We start from the raw sequence: 27,055 nt of genomic DNA, 5'->3' as shown, positions 1-27,055 counted from the left end.
TTTCTCCCAGAGGGAGGGGGCCGCCGCCTCGCCTCTCTCTCTCTCTCTCTCTCTCTCTCTCTCTCTCGACGTCAGGGGTGGAGGGGGGGTTCATTAATAAGCAGCTAGGAAGGTCGCTCAAGCCCATATATACCAACCCCGCAGTGGGCTCCCCGACTCTGCCTTTCGGCCAGGAGCTGGCAATCGGCTGGGGGGCTGCCCCTCCGCCCGACCTCCCGCATGATGGGCTCGGTGATGCCGGCCGAGGCGCTGGTGCTGAAAGGGGCGCTCAAGCCGCCCAGCCTCTCCCTGGCCGAGGTGATCACGTCGGATATCCTGCACAGCTTCCTCTACGGCCGCTGGAGGAACGTCCTGGGCGAGCAGCTGCTGGAGGAGAAGAGCGCCGGGGCGGCGGCGGCGGCCGGGGGCGGCGTTAGCGGCGGCCACGGGAACCCCAAAACGGCCTTCACGGCGGAGGTCCTGGCTCAGTCCTTCTCGGGGGGTGAGTTTTTCCTCTCTTTTCCAACCTCTGGTGGGGTTTTTTGGGGCCGCCCCCCCCAGGAGCTAGGGTAGAACGATCTGCACGTGTGAATGCTCTGCTTCTTCCCAGGAACGGGGTGGGGAGGAGGCCGACACGTGTACGGGAGAGCTGCAGGATTCTGAAAGCCCGTGGCTCTCTCCTTCTCTGGCTTTTGAGAGGAAACGCCACGGAGAGCGCTAGGACCCGGGTCGGACAGGTGTGCGCTTTGCGCAGGTTGGACCCTCCGAAGACCGACGTGTGGTGAGAAAGACCCCGGCTAGGGGGTCTTTCGACCCAAGAAGCCAAGCCACGCAGTTTCTCATTTGTAGGAGCGTCTTCGACACCCAGCTACTCCAATTTTTACTACGGACCCAGGTCTGAAAGTGGATCCCCATCTGGAGTTGTGTGCATTTGTTGGTTTGTCTACACGTGTGTGTCTTGTTCCTAGTATGGGTGCCGTGGATGGATCTAGATGTTCTGGAGGTCCAGGATTTGCCACAAGCCCTGTCCTCTTTGTGTATGCAAAGTTTAAAAGAAGACACGAATTAAAGAATTAAAATTAAAATCTAAAATTAAAGTCACCACCACCTTCCCCAACCCACACCGCCCCCCCCCGTGTTGAGACTATGAAACTGAGTTCACACAACCTTGAAATAATCCCTTCCCCCGCAAAAAAAACCCATCCCAAACAGAGCCTGCAATGCTCCACCAACTACATCATAGTTTAGTTTACATAAAAGCCTAATTCACACAACCGCTTGACCCCGGAACAATCCATTGGGACCCATTCTAGTGTGAATCCTGCCTTTTCTCTTTTCTTCTCTTTTCTTTTTTTCTTTTCTTTTCGTTTCTTTTCTTTTCTTTTCTTTTCTTTTCTCTCTCCCTCCCGATCAAATCCGGAGCAACTCCTTCTGATCTACCAAATCCTCCCAGAGAAAATATTTTTAAAAAGAATCATAAATCTCCTGAACACCCAAAAAAGCTTCATTCTTTAGCTTCTACTTAATGGCTGAAGTTTCAGCCTCTTCCTGATTATTTTAAACATAGAACCAAAACTTTTTCCTCTTTCCCCCCCACCTTCAAGATCTTTCTTTTCCGCCTCCGCAAGACTGATGAGCTCAGGTTTCGTGGCGCTTTTCTCCAAAGCTTTCAAAAAATCAGGATCCTCATAATAATCCTTCTTTCCCCACTCAGGTTTCCCCTTCTAGTCTATTTCTGGCTTCACTTTAAACAAAAAAAGCTCCAGGCATTTAAAGGTTTATTAGGCGTGTAATAGCAGTTGACTGATAAAAAAAAGATTTTAAATTCATTTAGTTAACTTGGGCCTGACCTTAAAGGAGTGGGGGGGGGCTGTTCCCACTTAAACTGAGAACTTTAAAAGTTGTTGGGACCATTTTCTTTTCTTTAACCTGTCTCAGGTCCTTACTCTTCATTCATCAAACTCAGGACAAGCAATTCCCCTCCCCGCCTTTGGCATTTGGGATGCCCTGGTCTTTCTTTTCCCCCCCCTCCTCACCCCCAAACACCCCAAAAGATTACTGTTCCTTTCTTAATCTACCGTGAAAACTCCATTCTGTTTCCTTTCAAAAGATGTCAGCCCACTAATCTCTCCCATTTTGTCGCCAGAAATTCCTGCGCCTTTTAAAACACGTTTCTTGGGCCTTTCAGTTCTGCCCAGTGTTGGCCGACAGCATTCTCTAAAGGCTAATGAATTTAGAATTAGCCATTTTCCTTCTAAGGGCCCTGAATGAATGCGGATCACTTTAAACAGCGTGACAAATTGCTTTATGCAATGCCGTGGCACCATTTAACCCCACACTCTTCACTTCTTGAAGATTTTTTTTCCTCCTCTCCCTCTCTCTCTCATGTTCGTTTTTGGGCCATCTTACCAGGTAGCCTTGTTGCAGATGGGCTATTTTTAAAGCCCGGTCCTTGTTCCACTTTTCCCCGGGACGAGAGCTGCAAAATGAAGCAGCATGGAGCCCGTGGGGAGCTGTGGAGATCAGTGAGAAAAATAATAATCTAAGGATGCCACAGGTTACAATCTTGCAAGAGGGCGCACAAAGTTGCCGCATGGGAGTCAGGTCTGGTTCAAATACAGGGTGGGTGGGGATTTTCAGCAAGGGTGGGGGAAGATATCTCTTAGAAAGCCCACAGAGAGGTAAAAAGGGCCAGCAGTGGAGATGTGTGCAGAAAGAAAAAAGAAAAGTTGAACACTGATTTAAAATCCCCCCCCCTCTTTTTTTTTTGAGTTGGATGGATGCCTTTGGAGAAAAGACCCTTTAGAGGCAATGAGGAGGTCTCAAATTTGACATCTGATGATTGACACTCCATGCATCTCAAAAATGAGGTCCCTTGTGCAAACTTCATCCATTTGATCGCTCTCTTTTTCAGATCTCAGCCATAGCAAATCCGCCTGAGTGTGCCATTTCGGGCTGAGTGTGTGACCCTGGCCATAACTTCACGACAAGTGTGTCCTGTATTGTGCATTGCGCCCTTGTTTACCCCACGGGCATGCGACACACCTCAAATCATGTGGCATTTGCAAAAGAGGAAGCTGTGGGGTGGGTAATAATTTTAGCAACGAGTCTGCCATGATAGAAAAGATATTCCGCCTATCCTTGAGATTTATACTTTTTTACGCTGTATATAAGTGTATTTTTCAGGATGGTTTTAAAAAGAGAAGGGTCCTTTTAGATCCAAGCAAGTCTTGATGTACCCCAGTAATTTGCTTCCAACAGAGGCATAAAATGGACTAGCACCTTGGGTCTGGTGTTCCAGATACCCCCAAATCAGAGGTGAACATTTTAGAAACAAATACTTTGGTCTTTGGGCGAATAAATAAATTAAATTAATGTTGATAGTGGCAGGGTGTGTTTGCAGTTTGCAATTGTGAGGAAGGCAGTGTGTGGATGTGTGTGTTTCTATGTGCGATCCTAGTTATAGAAGAGGTAATGGCTGATGGATGGCTTGGAAATTAATTTTTTGATTGATTGAATTGAATTGATTGATTGATTATGTCACTCAGAAGCGCCCTGAACTGTGAGATGGGCGGCAAATAAATTTGGTAATAAAGTACCAATAGTTGTAGGCGCCTTGGGTGCAATTCCAAAACATCTGGAGCACCTTTTGAACCCCATCGGCATTGACAAATTCACCATCGGTCAATTGCAAAAGGCGGCTTGATCAGCAACGGCTTTCATCCTGCGACAACATTTGTAACCCCATCAAACATCCACACCTGCCTATCCCAGGTGCTCGGCAAGCACTTGGTAGATGGACAAAAATGCCAGATCCAGTCTGAACATCTGGCTGACTGCGCCACCAGCCCTAATTAATAAAAATGTGCCACGCAATCGGTTTTCAATTCCAAGCATTTACCACACCTGATTACCTCAATTAGCTTTCTGCATCTGGCTTCTAAGAGGCTGGGGTGCTGAATTTCTCCCTATCATCTCCATGTTACCCCTGATTGTGCTCAGCTTCAGTTCTCTTTAGCGTGTCTTGATCTTTCTCAGAGACAATCATGTTTGCAAACATTTGTCTGATTCCCATCTTAACCCTGTTAGCATTTAAAGGAAGGTGGAACTCATCAAACACGGGTGTGTTAGCAACATAGAGGCTACCCAAGTTTGTTACACGTCCATTTTTACGTGGTACATAATGCTATGGGATTCTCTCATCTATATTCTTACATCAACAAGGAGTGGATTATATCAAATCAAAAAGGACCTGGGCATGTAACATAGATCCTAGGAAATACAAACTGTGGATTGTGCGTATTTCCTTGACAATATCTGTGGCACTGCAAAACACGGTTCATCCGAGAACATCTGTGGATGCTTCGATCAGCTGACAGATAGCTAATTTTTTTCTCCTTTCTACTGGACAGTCTCTAAGTGAGCTTAGTGGACATTACAAGGGGCATGACCTTGAATTTTCCATAGGAAAATAGAACTGCAAAATGGGTTGGTGATTGATTGATTGATTGATTGACCCAAGGTGTTCACATCTACAGCTTAACAAAACTGTATGAGAACACCTGATAGATGCTTTATTGGCAAATTCACGCTGACCTATCTCTCTTGACCAGTGAGAAAGACTGGACCTCTTTGTGTGGCTCATTAACACAACTTTCCTGGATGCACAAGCTGTCTGCATTTGGAAGAGCGGGTTTTTTTTTTTTTTAGGAATCCCTAAATCTAAAAACCAACCAAATTGCATTTCCCAGCTTGTGCCACATTGCCAAGCGGTTTATTCCTTCCCTAATATTTTTCCCCATTTTTTTTTTGCAGCCAGTTTTGACGGAGGATTAATTTGGCTAAATCAAACATATTTTCTTATTGTCAGAGGACTTGCCTGCATCAGTTAAAATGCTGCCCTGAGCAATTTAGCCATTGGGTTTTCATCGGTGGGTGCCAACGAGGTTGTGGCTTGTTCTGCTTCAGCGTAGCCTCCTGGGGGGTGGGGCACACAATTTGGAGATGATGGGATGGCTTAGGTTGTAGGTCAGAGTGCAAACTAGGATTCCTTCATTGATGAAGCGGCCAAGCCGGTCCACCTTTGCAGGATGGGCAAATCTAGGTGATGGTGGCAAACCCTGGTTGAAGAAACCAGGACAAAGTGTGGCGGTTAACCCAGATGAAGGGAGCACTTCTGTGGTGTTAATTGCACTTTTGTGAGCATTGTGTTTCCTGTTGTGTTTTCTCATTTTTTGTAAAAAACAGCTAGAAGACCTCCAAGGTCCCCTCTGTGATTCTGGTGTGGTTAATCTCTCCCTCCCTTGCTGATTCTCTCGTGTCCAGAAGTCCAGAAGCTCTCCAGCCTTGTCCTGCCCTCTGAGGTCATTATCGCCCAGAGCTCCATCCCTGCGGAGGGCTTGGGCATCTTCTCCAAAACCTGGATCAAGGCCGGCACCGAGATGGGACCTTTTACGGGCCGGATCATCTCTCCTGAGCACGTGGACCTCTGCAAGAACAACAGCCTCATGTGGGAGGTAAAGGCGGACTCACGGCTTGGGTGACACACCTTGATTGATCCGTAGTCCTCGACTTAACTTGTTTAGTGACTGTTCAGAGTTACAACAGCACTGAAAAAAGTGAATCGGGACCGCTTTTCACACTTTACGACCATTGCCGCATCTCTCTGCTCACGCGATCCACATTCAGAGGCTCGGCAACTGGCATGCACTTACGCCTGTTGTACGGTCCCCAAGTCACGTCATCCCCTTTTGCGACCAGCAAAGTCAGCGGGGAAGGCAGATTCACTTAACAGCCATGTTACTAACTTAACAACTGCAGGGATCCACTTCACAGCTGTGGCAAAAGAGGTTGTCAAATGGACACAACCCATTTAGCAACCATATTGATTAGCAAAAGAGAGTTTGGGCTCTGCTGTCACCATAAGTCGGGACTGCCTGAACTCACACTTGTCCTGCTCGGAGACTGGCTCCAGTCTCACCACATTCTGATTCTGGTTAGTTTTTATTTGGTTAATTGGATGTTGAGAGGTTGTCAGAATCCAGCCTGTTTGTTTGTTTGTAAAATTTATTGGCCACCCCTATTACCACAGGATAATTCTGGTTGCTTACAGTCATCTTTGGTTAATTTATGGTGGCTTGTGGTTCTGTGCCCCTGCAGAAAACAGGTAAAATCAGTAACCATGTTAAATATTAATAAATATTAATTGTAGTCCTGAACCCTTAAGCTAGGAAAAGAGGCTGAATTCAGAGACCGACGCAGCTAAAAAGAAACCAAGTTAAAACCAGCCCAGCTTCGCCTGCTCTATGAATGAAGTCGCTGGTTTTTGTTACCTATCTTGAGAATAAGGAGCTGAATGTGTGTTTTAAGCTGCCATTAGAGACATAATGGTGCCTTTCTAATATTTGCTTTATTCAAAACTCCATAAATGAAGGCAAATGACAGCTATTCAACCTGGGCATAAAGGAATCTGCCTATTAAGCTCAAGGATTTTTTCCCCCTCCGCCTCGCACTTCAGTTCATTCTCTATCTATTTGGTGGGAGATACAGGCCTATAAATACATGCATTTAAATTTGTACGTTTCCCCCCCCCCCCCAGTTCTTGGGATGCATGCTTTCTGCAAAGCTTTTCCTAACAGGCACCTACTTTTGCAAGTAGCTAGGCTTTGCGAGTTACATTTTTTTTTTAAAAAAGTAATTTCTTCCCGAATGCCTCCTAATGTGCCGTTCCCCAGAATGGAGGCCTTTCCGTGTGCAGTTTGAATGGAAGAATAAGCCTATTTTCTGGATGTTTCCCATTTGATTGGCAAAGTGTGAAACTGAATACATTTCTTCCCGCTCGTGCTCTTGAATTCTGCGGAGGAAACCTTTTGCAAAGCCCACTTAGGATATTCCACAACTGACAGCGGATCAGCATCACTGCAGCTCCGTTTCCAACCCATTGGTGCTCCCGAGACCTTTTTCTTTTTCCTTCGAACGTTTTCTGCTTTCTTTATTTCCCTTTGCGAGTTTTCTTCCTTTTGCCTCTCTTTGCAATGTTTTTCTTCTTTACTTCTCCTGGCAACCTCGCTTCTCTTTCTTTTTGCTCCCTGCAAGTTTTTCAATTTCTACAGGAGAGAGATTTTCTAAACTAGAAGATACCCTGAGCCATTGCTGAGTGGCTCACGCAGGAAAGAAAATTAAAAAGGGTTAATGCCCAAGATGTTTGCCTATTCCTAACCAGGTTAATCAGGATGTGTTTCCACGGACTCTTAGAAGTTGAAGTCCACCTGCCAAGATAGAGATACGGCGGTTTAATGGCTTAGTCAATAAAGGATTAGATATTGAAGATTTCTTCTTTTTTTAAAAAAAACAGGACTAATCATTTGGTTTTTTTAACCCCAGGTCTTCAATGAAGATGGGACGGTTCGATACTTCATTGATGCGAGCCAGGAAGATCATCGCAGTTGGAACATCAAATGCGCCCGGAACGAACAGGAACAGAATTTGGAAGTGGTCCAGATTGGAAACAGCATTTTCTACAAAGCCATTGAGGTATGAAATGGGGCAGCCAAAACTACCTTGCAAAGCTGATCTCCGGCAGTGTTTTGTTTTATTTCATCTTATTTTCATACGCTCATAGAGCCACAGAACCATAGATTCAGAGAACCAAAATATCATAGTGATAGAACCATACGTAGATTCATAGAATTGTAGTAACATAGTAAAATAGAATCACAGGACGTGGATTCGTAGAACTATAATATCATTGTGTCATCATCATCATCATCATCATCATCATCATCATCAGTAAGTTGGAAGGGACCTTGGAGGTCATCTAGTCCAACCTATAACCCATCGATTTATAGAGCCATAGAATCATTGGGTTGGAAGGGATCTTGAAGGTGCTAGTCCAGAGGTAGGCAACCTCGGCTCTTTGATGACTCATGGACTTCAACTCCCAGAATTCCTGAGCCAGCAGCTGGCTCAGGAATTCTGGGAGTTGAAGTCCATGAGTCATCAAAGAGCTGAGGTTGCCTACCCCTGTGCTAGTCCAATCCAGAACTCTCAGACCATCCCAGACAATGCCTGCCCAATCTTTGCTTGAAACCACACATCTCCAGGAGATAGGCTGGACCACTGCTTCTTAGCGGCCACAGCCAGGAAGCTCTTCCTTATTTTGACGTTGTTTCTCTCTCAAGAGAGCCTCCACTCTGCTCGTTGGTCCTTGTCCTTCGAGCAGGAACTATGGAGAACCATCAAAGGAACATAGAATACGGGACCCTGGGGTCTTCTAGACCAATCCAGAACCCTTATATCAACTGTTTTCAGCCTCTGCTTGACCTCCTTCAACGATGGGGAGGCCGCAGTTCCAGGAGGGAGCTGGCCATGGCTTCATTGGCTTCCAAGGCCGGGAAATTCTTCCTTATTTCAACTTTGCATCTTCTGCTCTGCTTATTGGTTCTGATCTCAAGTAAGGTCATAAGCCGAGGACTCCGTGTATTTACAGAAACCGGTTCCGTTTGGTTTTCCCAAAGAAAAGAAATCTTTTCTTTTCTTTTTTTAATTTCTTAGCCCTGTCGTCATTTTTACAGCAGCCTCTTGGGCTGCTGCACCAAAAGGAAAGGCATCCTCTGTCACAAAAGTTGTTTATTTTAGATGAGTTCGGGCTGAAGAAGCGAGCCACATCTGAGTTTGCTTGCTAAGTGGCAGTCTGCCGTTTTTTTTTAAAAAAAGGAACTAAGTTTAAAAATGATCTCCGGGTGTCACAATTTCCCTTGGCTTGTTGTGAACCGAGCTGTTGAGAACTGCACTTTAAAGCCTCCGTTGATCGATTGAACAACCTTAATGGCTGTGCAGTTTGAAAATGCTAAAATTCCAGGCCACGCAAAAGAGCAACGCACCCGCTAACAGGTTGCAATGTTTGTGGTGCCTCCTTGCGCATTCTCAATCTCGGTGATTCCGTGCTGCGCATGAACTAAGTACTGTTATTACGAGGTGCCGCATTTCTTTTATGGCTTAGGTTGGGCTTCCTAATGGGAAAAATAACAGTTAAGAATCCCACGAGCCTCTTTGGAGAAGAAGAAAAAAAAAATCTCCAGTCTCTCTCTCTCTCTCTCTCTCTCTTTTCTCTCTTCCTTTTCTAGAGGATTTCAAATGCTTGTTGATGGCAATCCGCGGCTTATTTCTTTGGCAACCCACAAAAAAGAGAGATAATGCCAGCGATGTGACAGTCAAAGAGACCAAACATGAAAATAGGACACGGGACAAAGATGTGAAGCTGTCAGGACCTTAAGCCATCAGCAGAAATCCTCTTTTTTTAAAAAAAAAGAAAGAAATTGTTGCATCTAACTCCTGACAATCACAGGACAGATATTTGCTTCTAATAGGTGCAAAATCACAGGAAGGATTTCATACCTATTAGAAGGTGCGGCGTCTGTCATTTCACACGCAAACCCTCACAAGCCCACACTGTGTCTTGCTGCCTGCGGCTCACGTGAACACCTGCATTAAAAATCAATTAAAAGGGGGGGGGGGGAAACCCCAGCACCAAAAGTACTTCTCTACGGCATGAAAAATTAAATCTCATTTGATGCTGTTTGGATGTTTTTAAACTCACAAAACAAATACTTTCCACCTTACAGCGAACCGGTTCCTTAGAGCTACCTTTAAACTGACTTAATTAATTGGCTTGGCCTTGCAGTCCTAATTTTTTTAGCCGTAGGCGCCTCGGAAGAGCTGAGTGAGAATTGAGGCGGGGGGGGCGGGGGCTGCTTTTCCAGGTGCCTCCTGGCTGCATTTGGCTAATTTTTAAAGCTATTATTATAATTAAAAGATTAAACGGGAGGGAAGAAGCCCCACGCTAGCTGTGACTTTATCCTGCTTCGTTTGGTCGGCTTCCTCAGAGCATCAAAACGGTGTTTGCAGGCGGTCCTCGACATACGGCCAGATCTGAGCCCAAAATTTCTCTCGCGAAGCGAAACTTCACTTTTAAAGTGAATTTTGGCCCCATTTCTTGCCACCGTTGTTAAGTGAATCACCTGTTCTGTCTTCTCTCCTTTCCCTCCAGATGATCCCCCCAGATCAAGAGCTGCTGGTCTGGTATGGAAACTCCCACAACACTTTCCTGGGCATTCCTGGAGTGCTGGGCCTTGAAGAGGAGCAAAAGAAGAGCAAACACGGTGAGGAGACGGCTGGCTTCCCTTTGGCGTCGGCAGGATCTTTCCGGGCCACGCCTGGAAGACTCGGGGTCAAGCTCTGGCTTGACAAGCCACCCAGACATCGCAGCTGCCCTGACATCAGCCCCCCAAGAGCTCTAAGGGTGTCCTTTGCACCCGCCACAGTTCATGCTTTAACGACAGAGGCAAATTGCAGTCACGGATAGGACAGAGGCCCTAATTGTTGCAGGGCGGGGAGAACGCAGGTCCTCTCCCTTTGCCGACTCTTCCACCTCCACTTAAGGGTGGCTCAGTGGGTGAGGACGCTGAGCTTGTCGATCAGAAGGTCGGCAGTTTGGCGGGTCGAATCCCGAGTGCCGCGTAGCAGAGTGAGTGCCTGTTACGCGTCCCAGCTTCTGCCAACCTAGCAGTTCGAAAGCACGTAAAAATGCAAGTAGAAAAATAGGGACCACCACGGTGGGAAGGGAACAGCGTTCCGTGCGCCTTTGGCGTCTAGTCACGTGACCACGGAGACGTCCTCGGACAAGCGCTGGCTCTTCGGCTTTGAAACAGAGATGAGCACCGGCCCCTAGTTGGAAACGACTAGCACGCATGTGCGGGGGAACCTTTACCTTTTTACCACCTCCACTTAGGTGACATGGATGGATAGGCAGATGAATCGATAGGCAGAGATGAATGACTTGGATAGATAGAGAGATGAAACGGATAGATAAGAGGGATGGATGGATGGATATGAATGACATGGATGGAGAGAGAGAGGGAGGAGTGGATGGATAAACTTCTCCAGGGGCCAAATCTAATCTCTCCATTCCTGAAGCTCTCTTGATCTCCTAGCCCAGGCCTCTCGTGGCATTGCTGTCGGGAAAAGCCCTCCGTGCAAAGATCCCTCTTACGCCCCTTGTTTGTCTTTCTTCCTTCCCCTCCTCCCACAACAGAGGACTTCCACGTGGCCGAAGCCGGGATCAGCACCATTGGCCGCATGCGGTGCGTCATCTGCCACCGGGGCTTCAACTCCCGCAGCAACCTGCGCTCCCACATGCGCATCCACACCCTGGATAAGCCCTTCATCTGCCGCTTCTGCAACCGGCGCTTCAGCCAGTCCTCCACCCTGCGCAACCACGTCCGGCTCCACACCGGAGAGCGGCCCTACAAGTGCCAGGTCTGCCAGAGCGCCTACTCGCAGCTGGCCGGCCTCCGGGCTCACCAGAAAAGCGCCCGGCACCGTCCGCCCAACGGAGCCCTGCAGCCCCACTCACCCGCCCTGCCAGTGCCGCATCCCACGGCTCTGGGCCACCACATCCCCACCATGGTGCTGTGAGGGCCCGGGGAGTCTCCCGGGGCACACGGAGGGCGGCTTCCTCCAGGGAAAGCCGACGCTGCATGGTGGGAGCAACGGTCTCTGTGGCCCCGTGGCCTGGTCCCCGGGGGCCTTGGGCTGCCCCTGTCGGACACCCAAGCCTGGGTTACTGTACAGCCATCTCAGCTCTGCTCCAGCTGGGGAAGATGCGGTTCCCGGCAGCCGAGCTTTTGCTTCTCTTCTGAGGCAGCCAGACAAGGATTTTGATCATTTTGGGGTGGGGGGAGGTCTAAGGAAGAAGGTTTTCTGCCCCCCCAGTTGGGGAGATGCAGCTGTTGGGGGGAAGCAAGTTGTGGTAGAAATGGGACATCAAAAGAGGCGGCGGGGGGTGGGTGGGTGAGAAGGAATGGCAAATTGTGCCCAGTGGTTTCTCCTCAGGCTTTCCAGAGTTGAGAAAGAAAGAAAGAAAGAAAGAAAGAAAGAAAGAAAGAAAGAAAGAAAGAAAGAAAGAAAGAAAGAAAGAAAGAAAGAAAGAAAGAAAGAAAGAAAGAAAGAAGGAAAGAAAGATGCTCAGAGTCATCTTGTAGGGAAGATGGGAGCATATAAATTGAAAGAAAGAAAGAAAGAAGAAAGAAAGAAAGAAAGAAAGAAAGAAAGAAAGAAAGAAAGAAAGAAAGAAAGAGAAAGAAAGAAAAAGATCCCTAAGAAAGGATTGCAGTCTAGTGTTTTTGCTTCTTGCCTGAGTCTAGAGATCATTTCCCAGAAAGGAACAATTAATTTGGGGCAAATTCTTTTATTTTAGGCTGCCTGCAGTTCTCCCTCTGTTGCTAATTTCCCATTTCAGCCACAAGGTGGCGTTTTTCCCTTCTCCCATCTGCAACGTGGAACCACCGGTAGTCCTCACACTTATGACCATTCATATAGTGACTATTCAAAGTTACAATAGCACTGAACAAAGTAACTTAGGAGCCATCCTCACACTTATGACATTGCTGTGTCCCCCCGGTCATGTAGTCACAATCCAGGCGCTTCACAAGTGGCTCACATTTACAACGGTTGCAGCATCCCGGGGTTATGTGGTGGTGATTTGCGACCTTCCCAACTGCCTTCTGACAAGAAAAATCGGTGCAGGAAGCCACATTTGCTTAACGACGTGTAATTCGCTTAATGACCGCATCCCTTAGCAATGGAAATTCCTGTCCCAATTCCCATCATAAGTCGAGGACCAGCTGCAAATAACATCAGCCTAGTTGGCAGGGGTATTCCCATTTCCCCCCAAACACAAAGACCTGCTCTGAAGACTTCCGTTGTTGGGTCACCGTTCAAAAGGGATTTTTAAACAAATGAATAAAATCTGCTTGCTTTCTTCCAGTCCCCTCCAACTACTCACCAGGCTTAACCCTGCTTAGCTTCGCAGCCCAGGCAAGATGGTTGCACTGCATTAATCAGAGGGGAAATCAATTAATAAGCTTTGCAAATGGCCTCTCTTTTTTTTTCTTTAAATAGTTTTCACCCATGGCACGAATTTTTCTGCCTCTCCCCCCCCCCCCCATGTAAGTTTGTCTGGTGGATAGAAAATCATTGCCCACTCATGTTTAAAACTTGGAGGAGAAAAAAAAAGACTTGAAATAAAAACAAAGACTTTGTTTTAGGAAAGGATTTTACTCAGCTTTGTAATATTGGGATTGCAGCTTTCTAGGTCTGCCCAGAGGGGAAAAAAAAAGTGCAATTTCTCTCTTTTGTCAAATCGAAGTTCTGCAGAAGCTTGATACTGCAACCTTTGGCATACAGAAGAAACAGTTTCTTTACCTGATTCCCGTCACCGGACCGAAATGGGAATCAGGAACGGACTTTTTGTAAAAAAAATGCATTTTTAAGAAATGCGAAAATGCCCGGCTGCTTCTGAAAATCTTCTTCAGATAAGGATGTCTTGAATCGTCATACCCGTAGTCAATGGACAGTAAACAACGGTCACTTTAACCCTGTAGATAAAATCATGTAAAACACCTATTTACAAAACAAAACAATCCCCCCCCAACATTTTAATATCAATTATATAATAATTGTATGATGTACACAGCTGTAAATACATAAATATATATAAATATAAATATATCTTTGTATCTCTCATGCTCTTGTATTCTAAATAAAGAACAATAATAAAACACGAACAAAATATGACATTGCGGCATGAAAAGCTTTTTAGGACAGTTAATTTACAAGTGCTGTGTTCCGGGAATAAGGGAACTGGTGATTTCAAGTTCCCAGTCCTCGTTATTCCGTTTGCTAGCCTGGGCTGATTTTTTTTCCTTTGATTTTAAGGAAAGCACCCTAACCCCCATCTCCGGCAATGCAAAAAAACTCACGACACATTGTGGCACGGCAGGTGACGTGGCGAGTTTGACACCCATGATGTAGAGAAATGTGTGAATCCTGTCACAATTGGCTTCTTTTGACAAAACCTTCCAAGCCTGTGATTCTGTCAATCTATAAATGTATGAAATTCAAAGTTTGCCCACGTAGAAAAGCATTTTTTTTTTGTTCTTGGTGGACTCGTCCAAAGGAAGGGAAATGGAACTGGGTACAGCTAGTCCTCAAGTTACAACAGATTATTTAGTGACCGTTCAAAGATAGTTATTTATGACGGTTGCGGGGTCACGTGATCCCCTTTGGCGACCTTCTGACAGGCAACCTCAACGGGGAAGGCAGATCCACTTAACAAGCGTCTTACTAACTTAACGGCAGTGATTTACTTGATACCTGTGGCGAGAAAGGTCATAAAAAGGAGCAAAACTCACTTAACATCTGTTTAACTTGCAAACTCTGGGCGGTTTGCAGTGTGCTTAAATAAATTAACAAATATAAACATACTAGTGTTCGGTTTTTTTTTAATTTAAAAAGGTCGTTCTCGTTATATCCTCTAAATAGCCACACGAGGGCGACAGAGCACCGTTTTTGAAATGGGCGCAGAGCCGGACAGCCGCCGCCGCCTCAACCCGGCTGGGCTCTGCTAACCCCAAAGAGGAACAGTCTAGTGAACAGTGAATTAAAGCTTAGGTTTTCGGTTTCCAAGCATCCGTGCAAACGCAAGGGCATCTCTAGCGAATTGTCGCCTAGTCATTCGCAGGAACAGCGCTCTGCCCATGCTCAGGGGCACCTTCGAAGGAAGAGGGGAGCACTGGAAGGGGGAGTGCTCTAATGGATCTCGGTTGCAAAGCGAAGAGGGGGCGGGCGCCTGCAGCTTGGACAGCCATTTGCCTGACACGAGTTGGACTAGAAGACCTCTAAGGTGCCTTCCGCCTCTGTTATCCTCTTTGCAAGATCCTCTCTGCCGGGGGAGCGCAAAGCGCAGCCTTTGCATTCGCGGGAAGTCCCGCAGAGGGTGCCGATGACTTAGATTGCGGGGATGAGGCGGTGGAGGGGGGGTTTCAGCGTGTCCCTGACCCCATCCAAGCTGCCCATGGCGAGAAGAGTGCCTTTTTTCTTCTTTTGCAAAAGAGGAACGCGCCGCGAAGGGCAGCCGGAAGTGTTCCTCCTGCGTTCAAAACCCCCTTCCTCTAGAACCTGGCGGCCGCAGAGAGCGTGCGCGGGCTTTCTGCGCCTGCGCGGTGACGGCGGCTGGCGGGGCCCTTCGGCCAAGATGGCGGCGGTGGAGATCCGGCTGCCGGCGGCGCGGAAGCTTTTAGCCTCCAACCCGCCTCGCAGCGGCGGGGAGCGGGATTTGGTGGCCCCCGGGGACACCATCACCACGGACCCGGGATACATGCGGTGAGGGCGGGTGCACGAGGCTCTTTTCCCCGCGGCGGCGGCGGCTTCCGTGGAGAGCAGGCGGCGCTTTGCACGTGCTCAGGAGCCCCCTTGGGTCTAGCTGTGGCCCGCGCGTGGCCCCTCCATCCCTTCCACGGACGGAAGCTACAAATGTTCTCCTTTGATAACCATAAGCCCCTTTTTCCCAATCCCGTTGTGACTTTGGACGGTCACTAAATGAGCTGTTGTAAGTCGAGGACTGCCTGTCAGGGGTAGGCAGCCTTGGCCCTTTTGTGACTCGTAGACTCCCAGAATTCCTGAGGCAGCATGGGGGAATCTATGGCCCCCCTCGTGACTCGTGGACTTCAACTCCCAGAATTCCTGAGCTCACCTTGGAAGCCTCTCCCTTTCCTCTCATCCTGAGGAATTCTGGGAGTTGAAGTCCACAAGCCATAATTCCCCATGCTGGCTGAGGAATTCTGGGAGTTGATGTCCACGAGTCATGCAAGGGCCATAATTCCCCATGCTGGCTGAGGAATTCTGGGAGTTGATGTCCACGAGTCATGCAAGGGCCATAATTCCCCATGCTGGCTGAGGAATTCTGGGAGTTGAAGTCCACAAGTCATAAAAGAGCCAAGGCTGCCTCCCCCTGGACTAGGTGTCTATTCCAAAACAATGCAGTCCCCCCCCCCAATTTCTCATTTTTCTCCATTTCCCCCTTCGCCCCTTTTAATCTCCTTTTCCTTTTGCTTCGCCAGGGGCCACGGAACCTACCTGGGGGACGAGAAGCTGGTCGCTTCGGTGGCTGGAGTTGTCGAGAGAGTGAACAAACTGGTCTGTGTCAAAGCATTAAAAACCAGGTGAGAAAAGAGTTGGCCTTCCAGGTACACGATCCTGGGAATCGTAGTAAGCAAGGTGCGCTGTGGAGGGTTGAACTTCAGCTCCCAGAATTCCCCAGCCAGCCTGGCAATGTAGGACATATTGATGGCGAGGCTGGCTGGGGAGTTCTGGGAGTTGAAATCCAGGCGTCTTAAAGGTGACTGAATTGGGAAACCCGGAGAATTCATCATTCTCAGTAAGGGGCTTTGATGCTTCTGCTTGATTATCGTGGATCTGAGCTTTTCTGTTGATTGAAAAGGAACCCATAATCTCACGGGATCTTTAAAGATTAGCCCGTTTATCACGGCATAAGGTTGCACGTTCTGCCTTTAGCAGGGGAATTACCAAATCCGAATAATATTTCTTTTTGATCTTCCTGGCAGGTACAACGGTGAAGTTGGAGACATTGTGGTTGGGAGAATTACAGAGGTAACGTTTTGATTTAAATGTACGCTCCTTCCTCCTTTTTCAGAAGTATGCATAACAGGAAGAATTCTGTAATTTTTTTTCCCCATGGAAGTTCTGAATGTGTGAGTGTGAGTGTGTGTTTAGAAAGCGCCATCTTGAAAATATTTGCTATTGCTTTGGCTTGTCCACTTGTGTGGAACAATTTGTTAGGAATGTAAAACAGAGGATTAAAACTCCCCAAATGATGTCTGCCGAGGAACGGTGTGGTTTAGGACAACCATGTCCAGCGCCTGCCAAATATTTTCTATTTCAGGTCATTGGTGTGACGGCGTTTTGAAGAAGTTTGGATTTATTTATGTATATATAAAATTTGTTAGGTTCAGCAGAAACGATGGAAGGTGGAAACCAATTCTAGGCTAGAATCTGTGCTGTTGCTGTCTTCCATGAATCTTCCCGGCGGAGAGCTGGTGAGCGTTCAGATCTTTAGAAACGTTCTTTTCATTGAGAAACGGGTAGATTTATGTGGACGGTTATTTTTATTTTTTTTAACTGATTATTTGGGATTTTTTTTTTTACTCTTGGATTACTTCTGACCTCAATTGCTCCCCCCCAATTTTTTTGTGTGAAAGTGAAAGTCATGTCACTTTTTTCAATGCCGTTGAATGGTCACTAAATGAATTGTAAGTTTGAGGAATACCCCCATTCTGTTGCTTTTTTTGCATGCACACTGAGAGCTGCTGCACCGGAGACAAATTCCTTGTGTGTCTAATCACACTTGGCCAAATAATACAATTCCATTTGTTTTTATTCCCCAGAGACGCCGATCTGCAGAAGATGAACTAGCTATGAGAGATTTTCTCCAAGAAGGAGACCTTGTCAGCGTATCCTCTTTGGGAAGTTAAAATTTCTAAGAATCATTAGCGCTGTCTTGTTTGGACCCCATTGCTGATGGAGCACCCTTGCCCATACTCGGGGGATGATGGGACCTGTGTTCCATCCTTCCTGTAGATCGCCATGTTGACTGCTGAGCCTTTTTAGGGTTGACTGGCCTCCTAAAGTAATCAGTCAAGCAGGGTTTGTGTAGTTTGCTAAAACCCAAGATAACGGAGTGTGAATTCAGACATTCCTGACCCCTGGTCCTTTTGTGTTTATCGGGGGTGGAAATGCGGGGGAAATCTGCTGTGGTTTTGGTTTCTTAAATGCCCCCGGCAGGCCGAAGTCCAAGCGGTGTTTTCTGACGGGGCAGTCTCGTTGCACACGCGAAGTCTCAAATACGGAAAGGTGAGCTACTTTTAATTTTTCTTAACGCGTTGAAAGCGCTCTTCTATCTGTACTGGGGAACAGGAATGACAGAGTTGTGAGGGACCTTGGAGGTCTTCCAGTCTAACTCCCTGCTCAAGCAGGAAGCCCTATACCATTTCAGACAAATGGCTGGCCAGTTTCTTCTTAAAAACTTCCAGTGTTGGAGCATTCACAACTTCTGGAGGCAGGTTGTTCCACTGATTAATTGTTCTAATCAGTGGAATAACTTGCTTCCAGAAGTTGTGAAGTTTGAGGAAGAGGAGGCAGAGCTGCAGTCAAGACCACCCAAAAATAATTTCTATTTTTCAGCAATTCTCCGTACAATGTGGAATATTTATGAAGTGACAGGATGCTTTGGAAATGTATGCTGGGGTTTTTTTCCTTATATCAGAATAAAGTGTTTTTTATCGGAATTAGCTCGTACTTCGTATCTGGACATAAGAGAGGGGAGAAAGTTATTCAGTTCTCTGCAGGTTTTAGGCAGAGCATTGCCTCTTGCTGTAGGTCCATGCTGTATTTTTCCAACCTGCTGACCGTCGCCTCGTTTCTCTTTCCAGCTTGGCCAGGGTGTCCTAGTCCAGGTCTCCCCGTCCCTGGTGAAGCGTCAGAAGACTCACTTCCACGACCTGCCATGCGGGGCCTCCATCATTCTTGGCAACAATGGCTTCATCTGGATTTACCCCACCCCTGAGCAGAAAGAGGACGAGGCTGGGGGCTTCGTGGCTAACTTGGAGGCAAGTTGAAGGCTTGGCGAAACGGTGACAGAAGAGATTTCAAAACTTTGGGGGGCTCGTGGGGATAGCCCCCCCTCCAAGCGCTTGGCCTTCTGCAGAGGGGTCAAAACTTCCCTGGGGGTCCTTGCGTGGGAGGCCCATGCAACCATGGGGCTGGTTGGGCCTGTGAGGACCCCCCTCCCACCTGCATTAACCACTGCTAAGCTCTCCATCTTTGAAGTCTCTCTTGTAATTTTAGAATGTTGTTTTATGTTGTTGTTTTTTTAAAAATGATTAATTGATTAAATGGTACACTGATTTTGATGAGTGATTAGGAAATGTGATAAATAGATAAAGAAAGCAAAAAGGAAAGAAGGGAGGGAGGGAGGAAAGGAAGGAGATGGGGAGGGGAGGAATGGATGGAGGAAGAGAGGAAGGAAGGAAAGGAAGGAGCAAGGGCTGGACTTTTTCAGCACCGTCGTAACTTTGAACGGTTGCGAAATGAATAGGTCGAGGACTACGCATAGGGACCAAGCCTGAAGCTGCTAAGGTTGCGTGTCTTGTCTGTCCAGCCGGTGCCTCTGCCTGACCGTGAGGTCATCTCCCGCCTCCGAAACTCTATCGTGGCTCTGGTGTCCCAGAAGATGACCTTGTACGACACGAGCATCCTGTACTGCTACGAGGCTTCTCTTCCTCACCAGGTGGCGCCTCTCTTCTCCATTGGGCATCTCTGGCGGGCTTGGGACCAGGTCTGCCCCGGGGTTTGGGTTGCAGGCCCAACCCTTGGCAGCGTTTGGGGCGGCCCTCGGAAGCCAGGTTTTTCAGCCTTGGCAATTTGCAGACAGGAAGACGTTTATCTGGATTTCTCCTCCTTCCTTGCAGATCAAAGACCTTCTCAAACCAGAAGTGGTGGAGGAGATTGTGTTGGAGACACGTCAGAGGCTCCTGGAACTTGAAGGATGATGGCAGAGAAGGAGTGGTAAGGAGTGGCCAGGATTCCTTCCTTCCTTCCTTCCTTCCTTCCTTCCTTCCTTCCTTCCTTCCTTCCTTCCTTCCTTCCTTCCTTCCACCTCTCCCTTCCATCTCTATCTTTCCTTCCTTGCCTCCCTCACCTTCCTTCCCTCTCTTCTATCTCACTTCCTCCCTCCTTTTCTTATCTCCCATTCCTTCCATCTCTCTTTCTTCCATCCATACATCCATCCTGATTTTTTGTTCTCTTGTTTTTGGTACAGAACCTCTTAGAAACCCCAGAGCTGAGAGGAAGCGGCACCAGAAGGAATTTTGGTAGACCAGCGGTCCCCAACCTCCTTTCCGGCTTGGCGACCTAGCGTGGGGGGGGGAAGGGGGAGGAGAGGGAAGGGCCATGGCCCCAGGCATTGGGGACCCCTGTTGTAAACCACAAGGAGCTGCGGTCCTTTTGTCAGTCCATCTTCTCTCTTTCTGTGAATAACATCCAAAGCTCATATAAGGAAAAGCTCGTGTGATTCTCATCCTTATTTTCCTCAGACAGCATCTCTGTACATTCTGCTTTTTTTATTATTATTATTCCTGCTTTCTGGAACTTTGCTCCAGTATTTGTCCCTAGCCTGGAAAGCGCTTGATTCTGAAGTTTAGTATCCGTTGAAAATCCATAATTGCACAAGGAAGAGATTTCTTTGGCACAAAACTCTTCATTAGCAGAAAAAAGAACCTGATATTTTTTTAAAAAAATACCCATCTCCAATCCCTGTGTAATTTACATCTCTCCTCTTTAAACTTAATTTTGTCTTAATTTTTTAAAAAAATGTTACAAGCTGCCTGGAATCAGCTGTGAGTAAGTTGGGAGGCAATATAAATTTGTTGAATAAATAAATAATCTTTTTAAGTTTCTGTTTTACGTCCTTGGTTTGGGCCTTTGAGAGAATAGCCCCTCTATTCTGGGGGCAAAAAACTGGAATTGCTGTTGTGTTTGCAACTTTGCACGGGTTGAACTTCTGGGTTGCTGCAGAAAAGAAGCTGTGTTTAATTTGGAGTGAAACCAACTTCTGAATTGTGTCCCCTTTGCTCAGTTCTCTGGATGGTGGAAGGAGAATTCTCAATAATATTTTCTCACGTCGTCCCAGGAGTTGTGGAAGTCATCGAATTTTGTAGTAGCTCTCAGGTTTCTCCAGGTTTGGGAGATGCTCAGATTCTTGTTGGTAGAGATGTGAGAAAAAAAAATTCAACAAACTTTTTGAAGGCAAAAAACAACCCTCGACCACCAAAGAGGAATCTGCTAATTTTTTTCTGTCGAATTATTCTCAGGAGCAAAATTGGGGGTGCAAATAGTCCACAACTGGAAGCGGAATTTCCGTTGCTAAGCAAGGTGCTTCTGGGCCCTCGATTTTATGACCTTTTTTTTTTTTTGGCCATGGTTCTTGAGTGAATCCAGCCTCCCCCCCCCCCCTCCGTCGATTTGGCTTGTTGGAAGAAGCTGGCTAGGAAGGTCGCGATCACGTAAAATGCATGTGAGGTTGCAAGCGCCCAAATTTTGATCACACGACCATGGGGATGCTGTGACGGTCATAAGCACGAGGACCAGGGTCAGTCCCTTATATCCGCTTCTATTGAAGCAATGAATGGTTAAGTTAAATAGGTTTTAAGAATCCCTTTTTTGCCCTTTCTATTGTTTCAGAGCACCAAGTTAGAAAAATTTGAGATTCTGAGTTCTAATCCTGATTTGGGCGCCAAGACCAATTGGCTGAGCTTGGGCCGGCCACACACACTCAGCCCTTCAGGAAGGAGGCAATGGCAAACCCCTTCTGAAATCTTGCCAAGAAAACTGCAGAGATTTATTTATTTATTTCAAGGTTGTCATCGGAAGCCAACTTGCATCTATCTTGCCTAAGGGGAAAAAAAATAAAATCTCTATTTCCTTCTGGATGAAAATTCCAGGGGAAAAAAAAAGAAATTTGTCTTTCGGGTTTCAAGGTGCGATTCCCCACAATTGCATTCTTTCTTATTTTAAAGGGTTGGGCAGGTTTCCTTACTGTTGCATCAGGACAAAGGATACTTGAGTTTCTTTAGCGTTTCTTACATTTTTAAGCTTGTTTATGATACAATTTTAGCATTCACTCTTGCTACAGTGTAAGCCAGGACTTTAAAAAAACAACAACTGAAGATACATTAGTTTCTTATGTTTTTTTTTTATTATTATTTTTAAACTGATGGTTTATTTACAGAGATTTAGGGGTTTGCTTTTCATTAAAAATTAAAATAGAAATCACGTCTTTTAAGAGAGCGTCCCTGGCAGAGGACGATGGGTGCCAGAGCCCAACGGGACAAATGAGAATCGGGTTGGGAAAAGGCTTTGCAGGATTCTTGGCTCAGCCCTGTGGATGATGGTGGCTGTAGTCCAATGGGGGGGGCCCTCTGCCGGCTGGGGTGATGGAAAACAGAGGAGGGTAGTGCCAAAGCTGGAGGCGCCGCTGGGCGGGGAGGGCCGTGGAGGATTGGCTTGTAGTCCAACGCAGTCGAGGTAAAGAGGAGGGGTGGGGGGGTCTGCCGGCGGGGGATGATGGGACCTGGAGGGGGGGCAGCTCCAAAGCGGGACTCGCCTAGCGGCGGAGCACGGGCTGCCTTTCGCGCGGCGGGGGAGGATGGGCTCGCGGGCCACGGCCACCCACCCACGCGCGCCGGCTGGCCGGCCGGGCTGCTCCTCCTCCTGCCGCCGGGCGCCGCCCTCGCCCTCCCCCCGGCCCTCCTCAGCCATGGCCGCCGCTGCCTAGGCCGGAGAGCCCCCGGAGCCCGCTGAGCCCCCCCGGGCGCCCCCGGAGCCTCGGCGGCTCTTCTGCTGGCCTCGCCGCCCTCCGGAGCCCCCCCTTCCTTCCTTCCTTCTTTCTTTCTTTCCTTCCTTCCTTCCTTCTTTCCCCCTTCATCTCCTTCCTTCCTTCCTTCCTTCCTTCCTTCTTTCCTTCTTTCTTTCTTTCTTTCTTTCTTTCTTTCTTTCTTTCTTTCTTTCTTTCTTTCTTTCTTTCTTTCTTTCCTTCCTTCCTTCCTTCCTTCCTTCCTTCCTCATTTCCCCTTCCTTTCTTCTTCCCTTCCCTTCATCCTTCCTTCCTGACCACCATTTCATTACCCTTTCGTTTCCTTTCACTTTTCCTTTCACTACTCCCTCAGACCTTCTTCCTTCCTTCCTTCCTTCCTTCCTTCCTTCCTTCCTTCCTTCCTTCCTTCCTTCCTTCCTTCCTTCCCTCCCTCCCTCCCTCCCTCCCTCCTTCCTATTCTCCCTTCATAATTCCTTCCCCTGCTCCCTAATTTCCTGACTTCACCCTCCGAGACATTTTCCTTTCCTTTAGTTTTCTTCGCATTCCTTTCCCTTCCCACTTTTTTCTATCCCGTTTTTCCTGTAACCTCCCACGGCATAATTCAAAGGGGGCCCTTCGGACCTTCATTCTCAAGTTTGCCTGGCTCTTCCTGCTGCTTCTGAATGGATGCTGGGCCCCCATCTTGCTTGAGAGACACCCCCCCCCAAACACCTGCCTTCGAGGACCACCTGCCCAGCCTTGGCCTGAGATGACCCCCCCATGCAACCCTTTCTTCCACCTCTCTCACTTTCTGTCTCTTCAGATCAACTTCATTCTTCCTTCAAGGACTTACAAATGTTTTGCTTCCCAGAGCATCTGACTGTGGCTGTGTTTATTGAATTTATCCGCGACTATCGCTGCTTCTTCACGGTTTGGTCCTTAAAATGCTGCCCATCTACACCAGTTTTGTCATTTTACCTTCATAGGAACCTCCAAAGGGCAGAATCGAAGCAACAACAGCGGAATGACTACGGGATTCACAAGGATTTGCATCGGACTGAATAATACTGGAATATTCCCTTTTCCTTGCGTTCCTGCTACAGATGGCAATTTGGGAACTTTGGTTGGGGGCTGGTAAAGGACAAAAAATTAGAATTCTTGGACTCTGTTGTTTCAGCTGGAGTAATACTTGAAGCCAAAGAGATTTGGGGGTTTGACCTGCGCTATGCAAGAAAAATGGGACATTTCTTGGTCTGACTTTTTGCAATCGGATGACCTCACCTTACGACGGGGGAAGTTGCAAAAAAGGAGCCAAGGAGGTCTCCATAATATCCGGCCCGGTGACCCACTGGAACTTTGCAAATTGACGCAGGGCTGAAGGAGGGAAAGAGAAAAAAGTGTGTGTTTTCATTTCAAGGCTGGTTCTTGCAACACAACGTGGAGTTTCCTGTCCGTTCATCTGTGTGGTGTGTCGCGCGTGGGAGGAAATCTATGGGTCAGCAACCTGGAAAAGTCCTGGGCGACCAACGGAGGCCGAGTCTTCCCGCCCTGCACTTTATCAAGGGTGGGGTGAAGAAGGAAGCCTCAAAGCAAGGAGGGACCCATTGCAACGTCTTTCTGGAGCATGGTAAGAGTTCTGGTTTGTTTCCAGCAGGGTGGGTGGGTTCACACGGCCCGTTTAACTTGGCCAGGTGAATTTGCATGGGGGGGCAGGGGCGGTGAGCCTTTAAGACTGAAAATTCAGGTAGTCCTCCACTTACGGCCATTCGTTTAGCAACGATTTGAAGTTGCAATAGCGCTGGGGAAAAATGGACTTATGGCTGTTTTTCACCCTTATGACTCCCCTGGGGGTCACGCGATCCTCTTTTGTGACCTTTTGACAAGTCAAGTCAATGGGGTAGCCAGATTCATTTAACAACTGCATGGTTGACTTAACGATCATGTCAAAAAACATCATAAAGTTGGTGCAATCCACTTAACAATTGGCTTGCTCAGCAATGGAAATTTGGCTCCCAATTTTTGGCCGTAAGTCGAGGATTACCTATTTGTACGTGACAACTATCACGCTGTTTGCTTTTTTGTGTTACCCAGAGCAGGTGTGAAAGAGAAGGAGGCTGTGATCACACAGGATAAGCAACGCTTGTTTGGGGCATATCACGATATGTAAGCTGGGCACTGCACTTTGTTTTGATGTTTAAACTGTGGTTCAACCCAAAGTCATTTAACAAACTGTAGTTAACAAAAATAATGGCTTGATAGGTTGTGTGAACATAGCTGGTCTTTTTAGTAGCTTTCAGATGGTTCCCATGGTTGGCTTGAAGGAAAATAAGAAAATCGGGTCTCTGGGTATTAGAAAAAAAAATTCTAAGAAAATAAATCTGAATAAATAAGAAAAAGGGAGTTTTGCAGAGGCAACCCACTCTCTGCAGGCTAAACCCCAGTTTGCAAACCACAAACCTGGGATTCGTATGACCACAATAAGCGTTAGTGTGATCTGCATATTGAGTTGCTTCTGATTAGGGTTTAATTTGCTTTCCTTGCAAGCCTGTAAATAAAATATTTGAGCTACTTAGTATTCATGTCATCAACTGGGTGATTAGTTTGGCTCCAGACACATTTCCCTTATTTATTTATTTAATTTATACACTTATTTATCTCTCTTCCCTAGGAAGTTAATTCCGCTTTTTTCCATAGCTATTAACTCAAGTCAGCTAAAGTCAGGGTTGGCGGAGGGAAGGATGGCAGAGAATTGGGCTTCGGGATCTTGAGAGTTGGAAAACTGAATTTGGGGCTGGTTAATTAAAATATTTTGGTAATGGGAAGGTGTGTGGCCTCTCAAATTGGCTTAGAGAGAGAGGAAGATGGGAGAGTAGGTTAACGGCTTGGCTGAAGCATCCTGCTTGACCTGGATTGGCATGCTTGGTTTAGGGCATCGTGGTTTGTAAACCAAGTTTGTGGTGTAGCACGATGTGAGAGCGCTTTGCAAGCAAACCATGATTATTTTAAAGCTGGATGTGGGGAGGCCTTCTGTGGCAACTGGAAGAAGAATCTTTTATTTTTTCTGCTCTTGTCCTTTTGCAAGCAGGCAGATCTGACGTTTCTTGATGTTTGTTGAGTTTTTCCTTGATTGACAAATACGTTTCCACCCAGATCCTTAAGGGGCTTGAAAAACAAGATTTTCTGGTGTTCAACAGACCTTCTTTCTGCCTCTTTCTCAGCTTTTGCTGGCCTCTGCAGCCACAGGAAGATGGTTCAACCCATCCTGGGCTTTGCACGGAGCTGAACTTTTGACTTTGGTTTCTCTTTAATTCACGGGTGAAGAGGCGGATCTGTTTTTCCAAATTGATTCTCCAAACAGTTGCCCAAGCCAAGCCTTGGCCTTGTGGTTTCGACTCTGGTTCTCCTGCTCCGTTCGACCCCTGGTTTGTGTGTCTCATTTTTGGCAGCCTTGTCCTCTTCTCCAAGGAGATCTGGACCAGGTCCGACATCTTTGAATTATGGATTGCTTCGCAGTTCAGCAACCACCACAGAGAACCGTGTTGGATTGTCTGCCTGTTTCTCAGGGATGGAGCTTTCCTACCTTCGCACAGGCTGCTTGGGCTCCAAACGCACACAAAGTATAGTCAGCACACACACACACACACACGCACGCGCACGCACAAGCCCCTTTCATTTGCATAGCTGGCAGCGTTCTTCTTGCCTCTTTATTATGTGGGTAGTTAAGACTCTGGGTTTGAGTTACAGATAATTTCAACCCAGTGGGATAGCTGAAAAAGCAAACATAAGATTGGTGTCTTGGGTTTTAGCCAGAGCACACTGCCCTGGCGTGACTCGGAGTTCACAAGGCGGTTAAGGTTATCTTGGCATCTGAAAGTTTTAAAAAGGATGAAGAAGTGATTTTCTTTTTGAAATGAAAATCATACTTGCTTCCTGGGGATTACGCAGACACGTTCATGTTGATGTTTTGGCAGTGGTTTAGAAGCATTTTTCTTCCCAATGTTTTTCAGCATCCTGGATTAGTTTTTCCTACTGTTGAGATCTCCAGGTGGCGTTCTGTTCACTTCTACCTAGCTTCCCACCTTAGCTGATACCCGCTGAGTAATTTTTGAACATAGAGACCCAACCTGCAACTAAGGAGAAATTTCCCGGCAGTGAAACCAATCAGTGGAACAGCTTATCTCCAGACGTTGTGGGTGCTCCCACACGGGAGGTTTTTAAGAAGAGACTGGGCAGCCATTTGTGTGCCTGGCTGAGGAATTCTGGGAGTTGAAGTCCACAAGTCAAAAAAGGGCTAGAAGGGGGTTGGACTAGAAGACCTCCAAGGTCCCTTCCAGCTCTATGATTCTATGTTAGAAGACACAATTCACTTGAAATCCAGGAACTGTTCCATGGTTCTAATGGTGGAATTTTCCCTTTGAGGGCCAGTAAATCTTCTTTCAGTTCTCATATTAGTACTAAAAGTTTCTCATAGTAACATTGGTCCAACAATGGAACAATCCACCAGTGGGACCTATGGGTTCTCCATCTCTTCAGGAGGCTGGTTAGCCACTCCTCAAAAAGACTCTTATTGATCCATCCAACTCCGCAACGTCATGCTTCTTTGTCTTTCAGAGGAGAGATTTTAAAAGTTGTAGGCAGAAAAAAACTCCTGATCCAATAACTTTTAAGCCAACTTCATTTTCCTGTTCAAACACAAACCCTGATGATCTAACATCAATCAACTGAATGGGATGTTTATCCCTTTTTTTTTAATGTTACTTGTGCTTTACTATCTTTGGTTGGGGAAAATCCCGGATATTTTTCCCCTGG

The 27,055-nt window shown here is 47.0% G+C and overlaps 3 protein-coding genes across 3 annotated transcripts in view; all 3 read left to right on the top strand.

Annotated features, from left to right (window-relative positions):
* Positions 1–219: 219 nt before the first annotated feature.
* Positions 220–13,592, top strand: PRDM12 (PR/SET domain 12; the record flags this gene model as incomplete). The annotated part of the gene is made up of 5 exons (XM_083375335.1): positions 220–481; positions 5,305–5,495; positions 7,363–7,512; positions 10,028–10,139; positions 11,072–13,592. The coding sequence occupies 5 exons, from the start codon at positions 220–222 to the stop codon at positions 11,452–11,454; spliced, it is 1,098 nt and encodes a 365-aa protein (XP_083231461.1). The 3' UTR covers positions 11,455–13,592.
* A 1,442-nt stretch (positions 13,593–15,034) lies between these two features.
* On the top strand, positions 15,035–20,351 carry EXOSC2 (exosome component 2). Its single transcript, XM_083375261.1, has 10 exons — positions 15,035–15,201; positions 15,939–16,040; positions 16,443–16,488; positions 16,845–16,934; positions 17,283–17,348; positions 17,680–17,748; positions 18,327–18,503; positions 19,055–19,183; positions 19,365–19,461; positions 19,715–20,351. Exons 1-9 carry the CDS (start codon positions 15,074–15,076, stop codon positions 19,443–19,445), a joined length of 888 nt encoding a protein of 295 aa, XP_083231387.1. The 5' UTR covers positions 15,035–15,073; the 3' UTR covers positions 19,446–19,461; positions 19,715–20,351.
* Positions 20,352–22,717: 2,366 nt separating this feature from the next.
* ABL1 (ABL proto-oncogene 1, non-receptor tyrosine kinase) overlaps positions 22,718–27,055 on the top strand; it is a 45,411-nt gene continuing 41,073 nt past the window's right edge. Inside the window, exon 1 of the mRNA XM_083375307.1 lies at positions 22,718–23,873. Within this exon, the coding sequence (XP_083231433.1) occupies positions 23,738–23,873 (136 nt within the window). The 5' untranslated portion in view covers positions 22,718–23,737. The remainder of the gene's footprint in view (positions 23,874–27,055) is intronic.

This window comes from Vipera ursinii (genome assembly GCF_947247035.1).
Source record: "Vipera ursinii genome assembly, chromosome: 16".
Lineage (NCBI taxonomy): Eukaryota > Metazoa > Chordata > Lepidosauria > Squamata > Viperidae > Vipera > Vipera ursinii.
The sequence above is the reverse complement of the archived record's forward strand: the minus strand, read 5'-3'. Positions and strand labels throughout refer to the sequence as shown.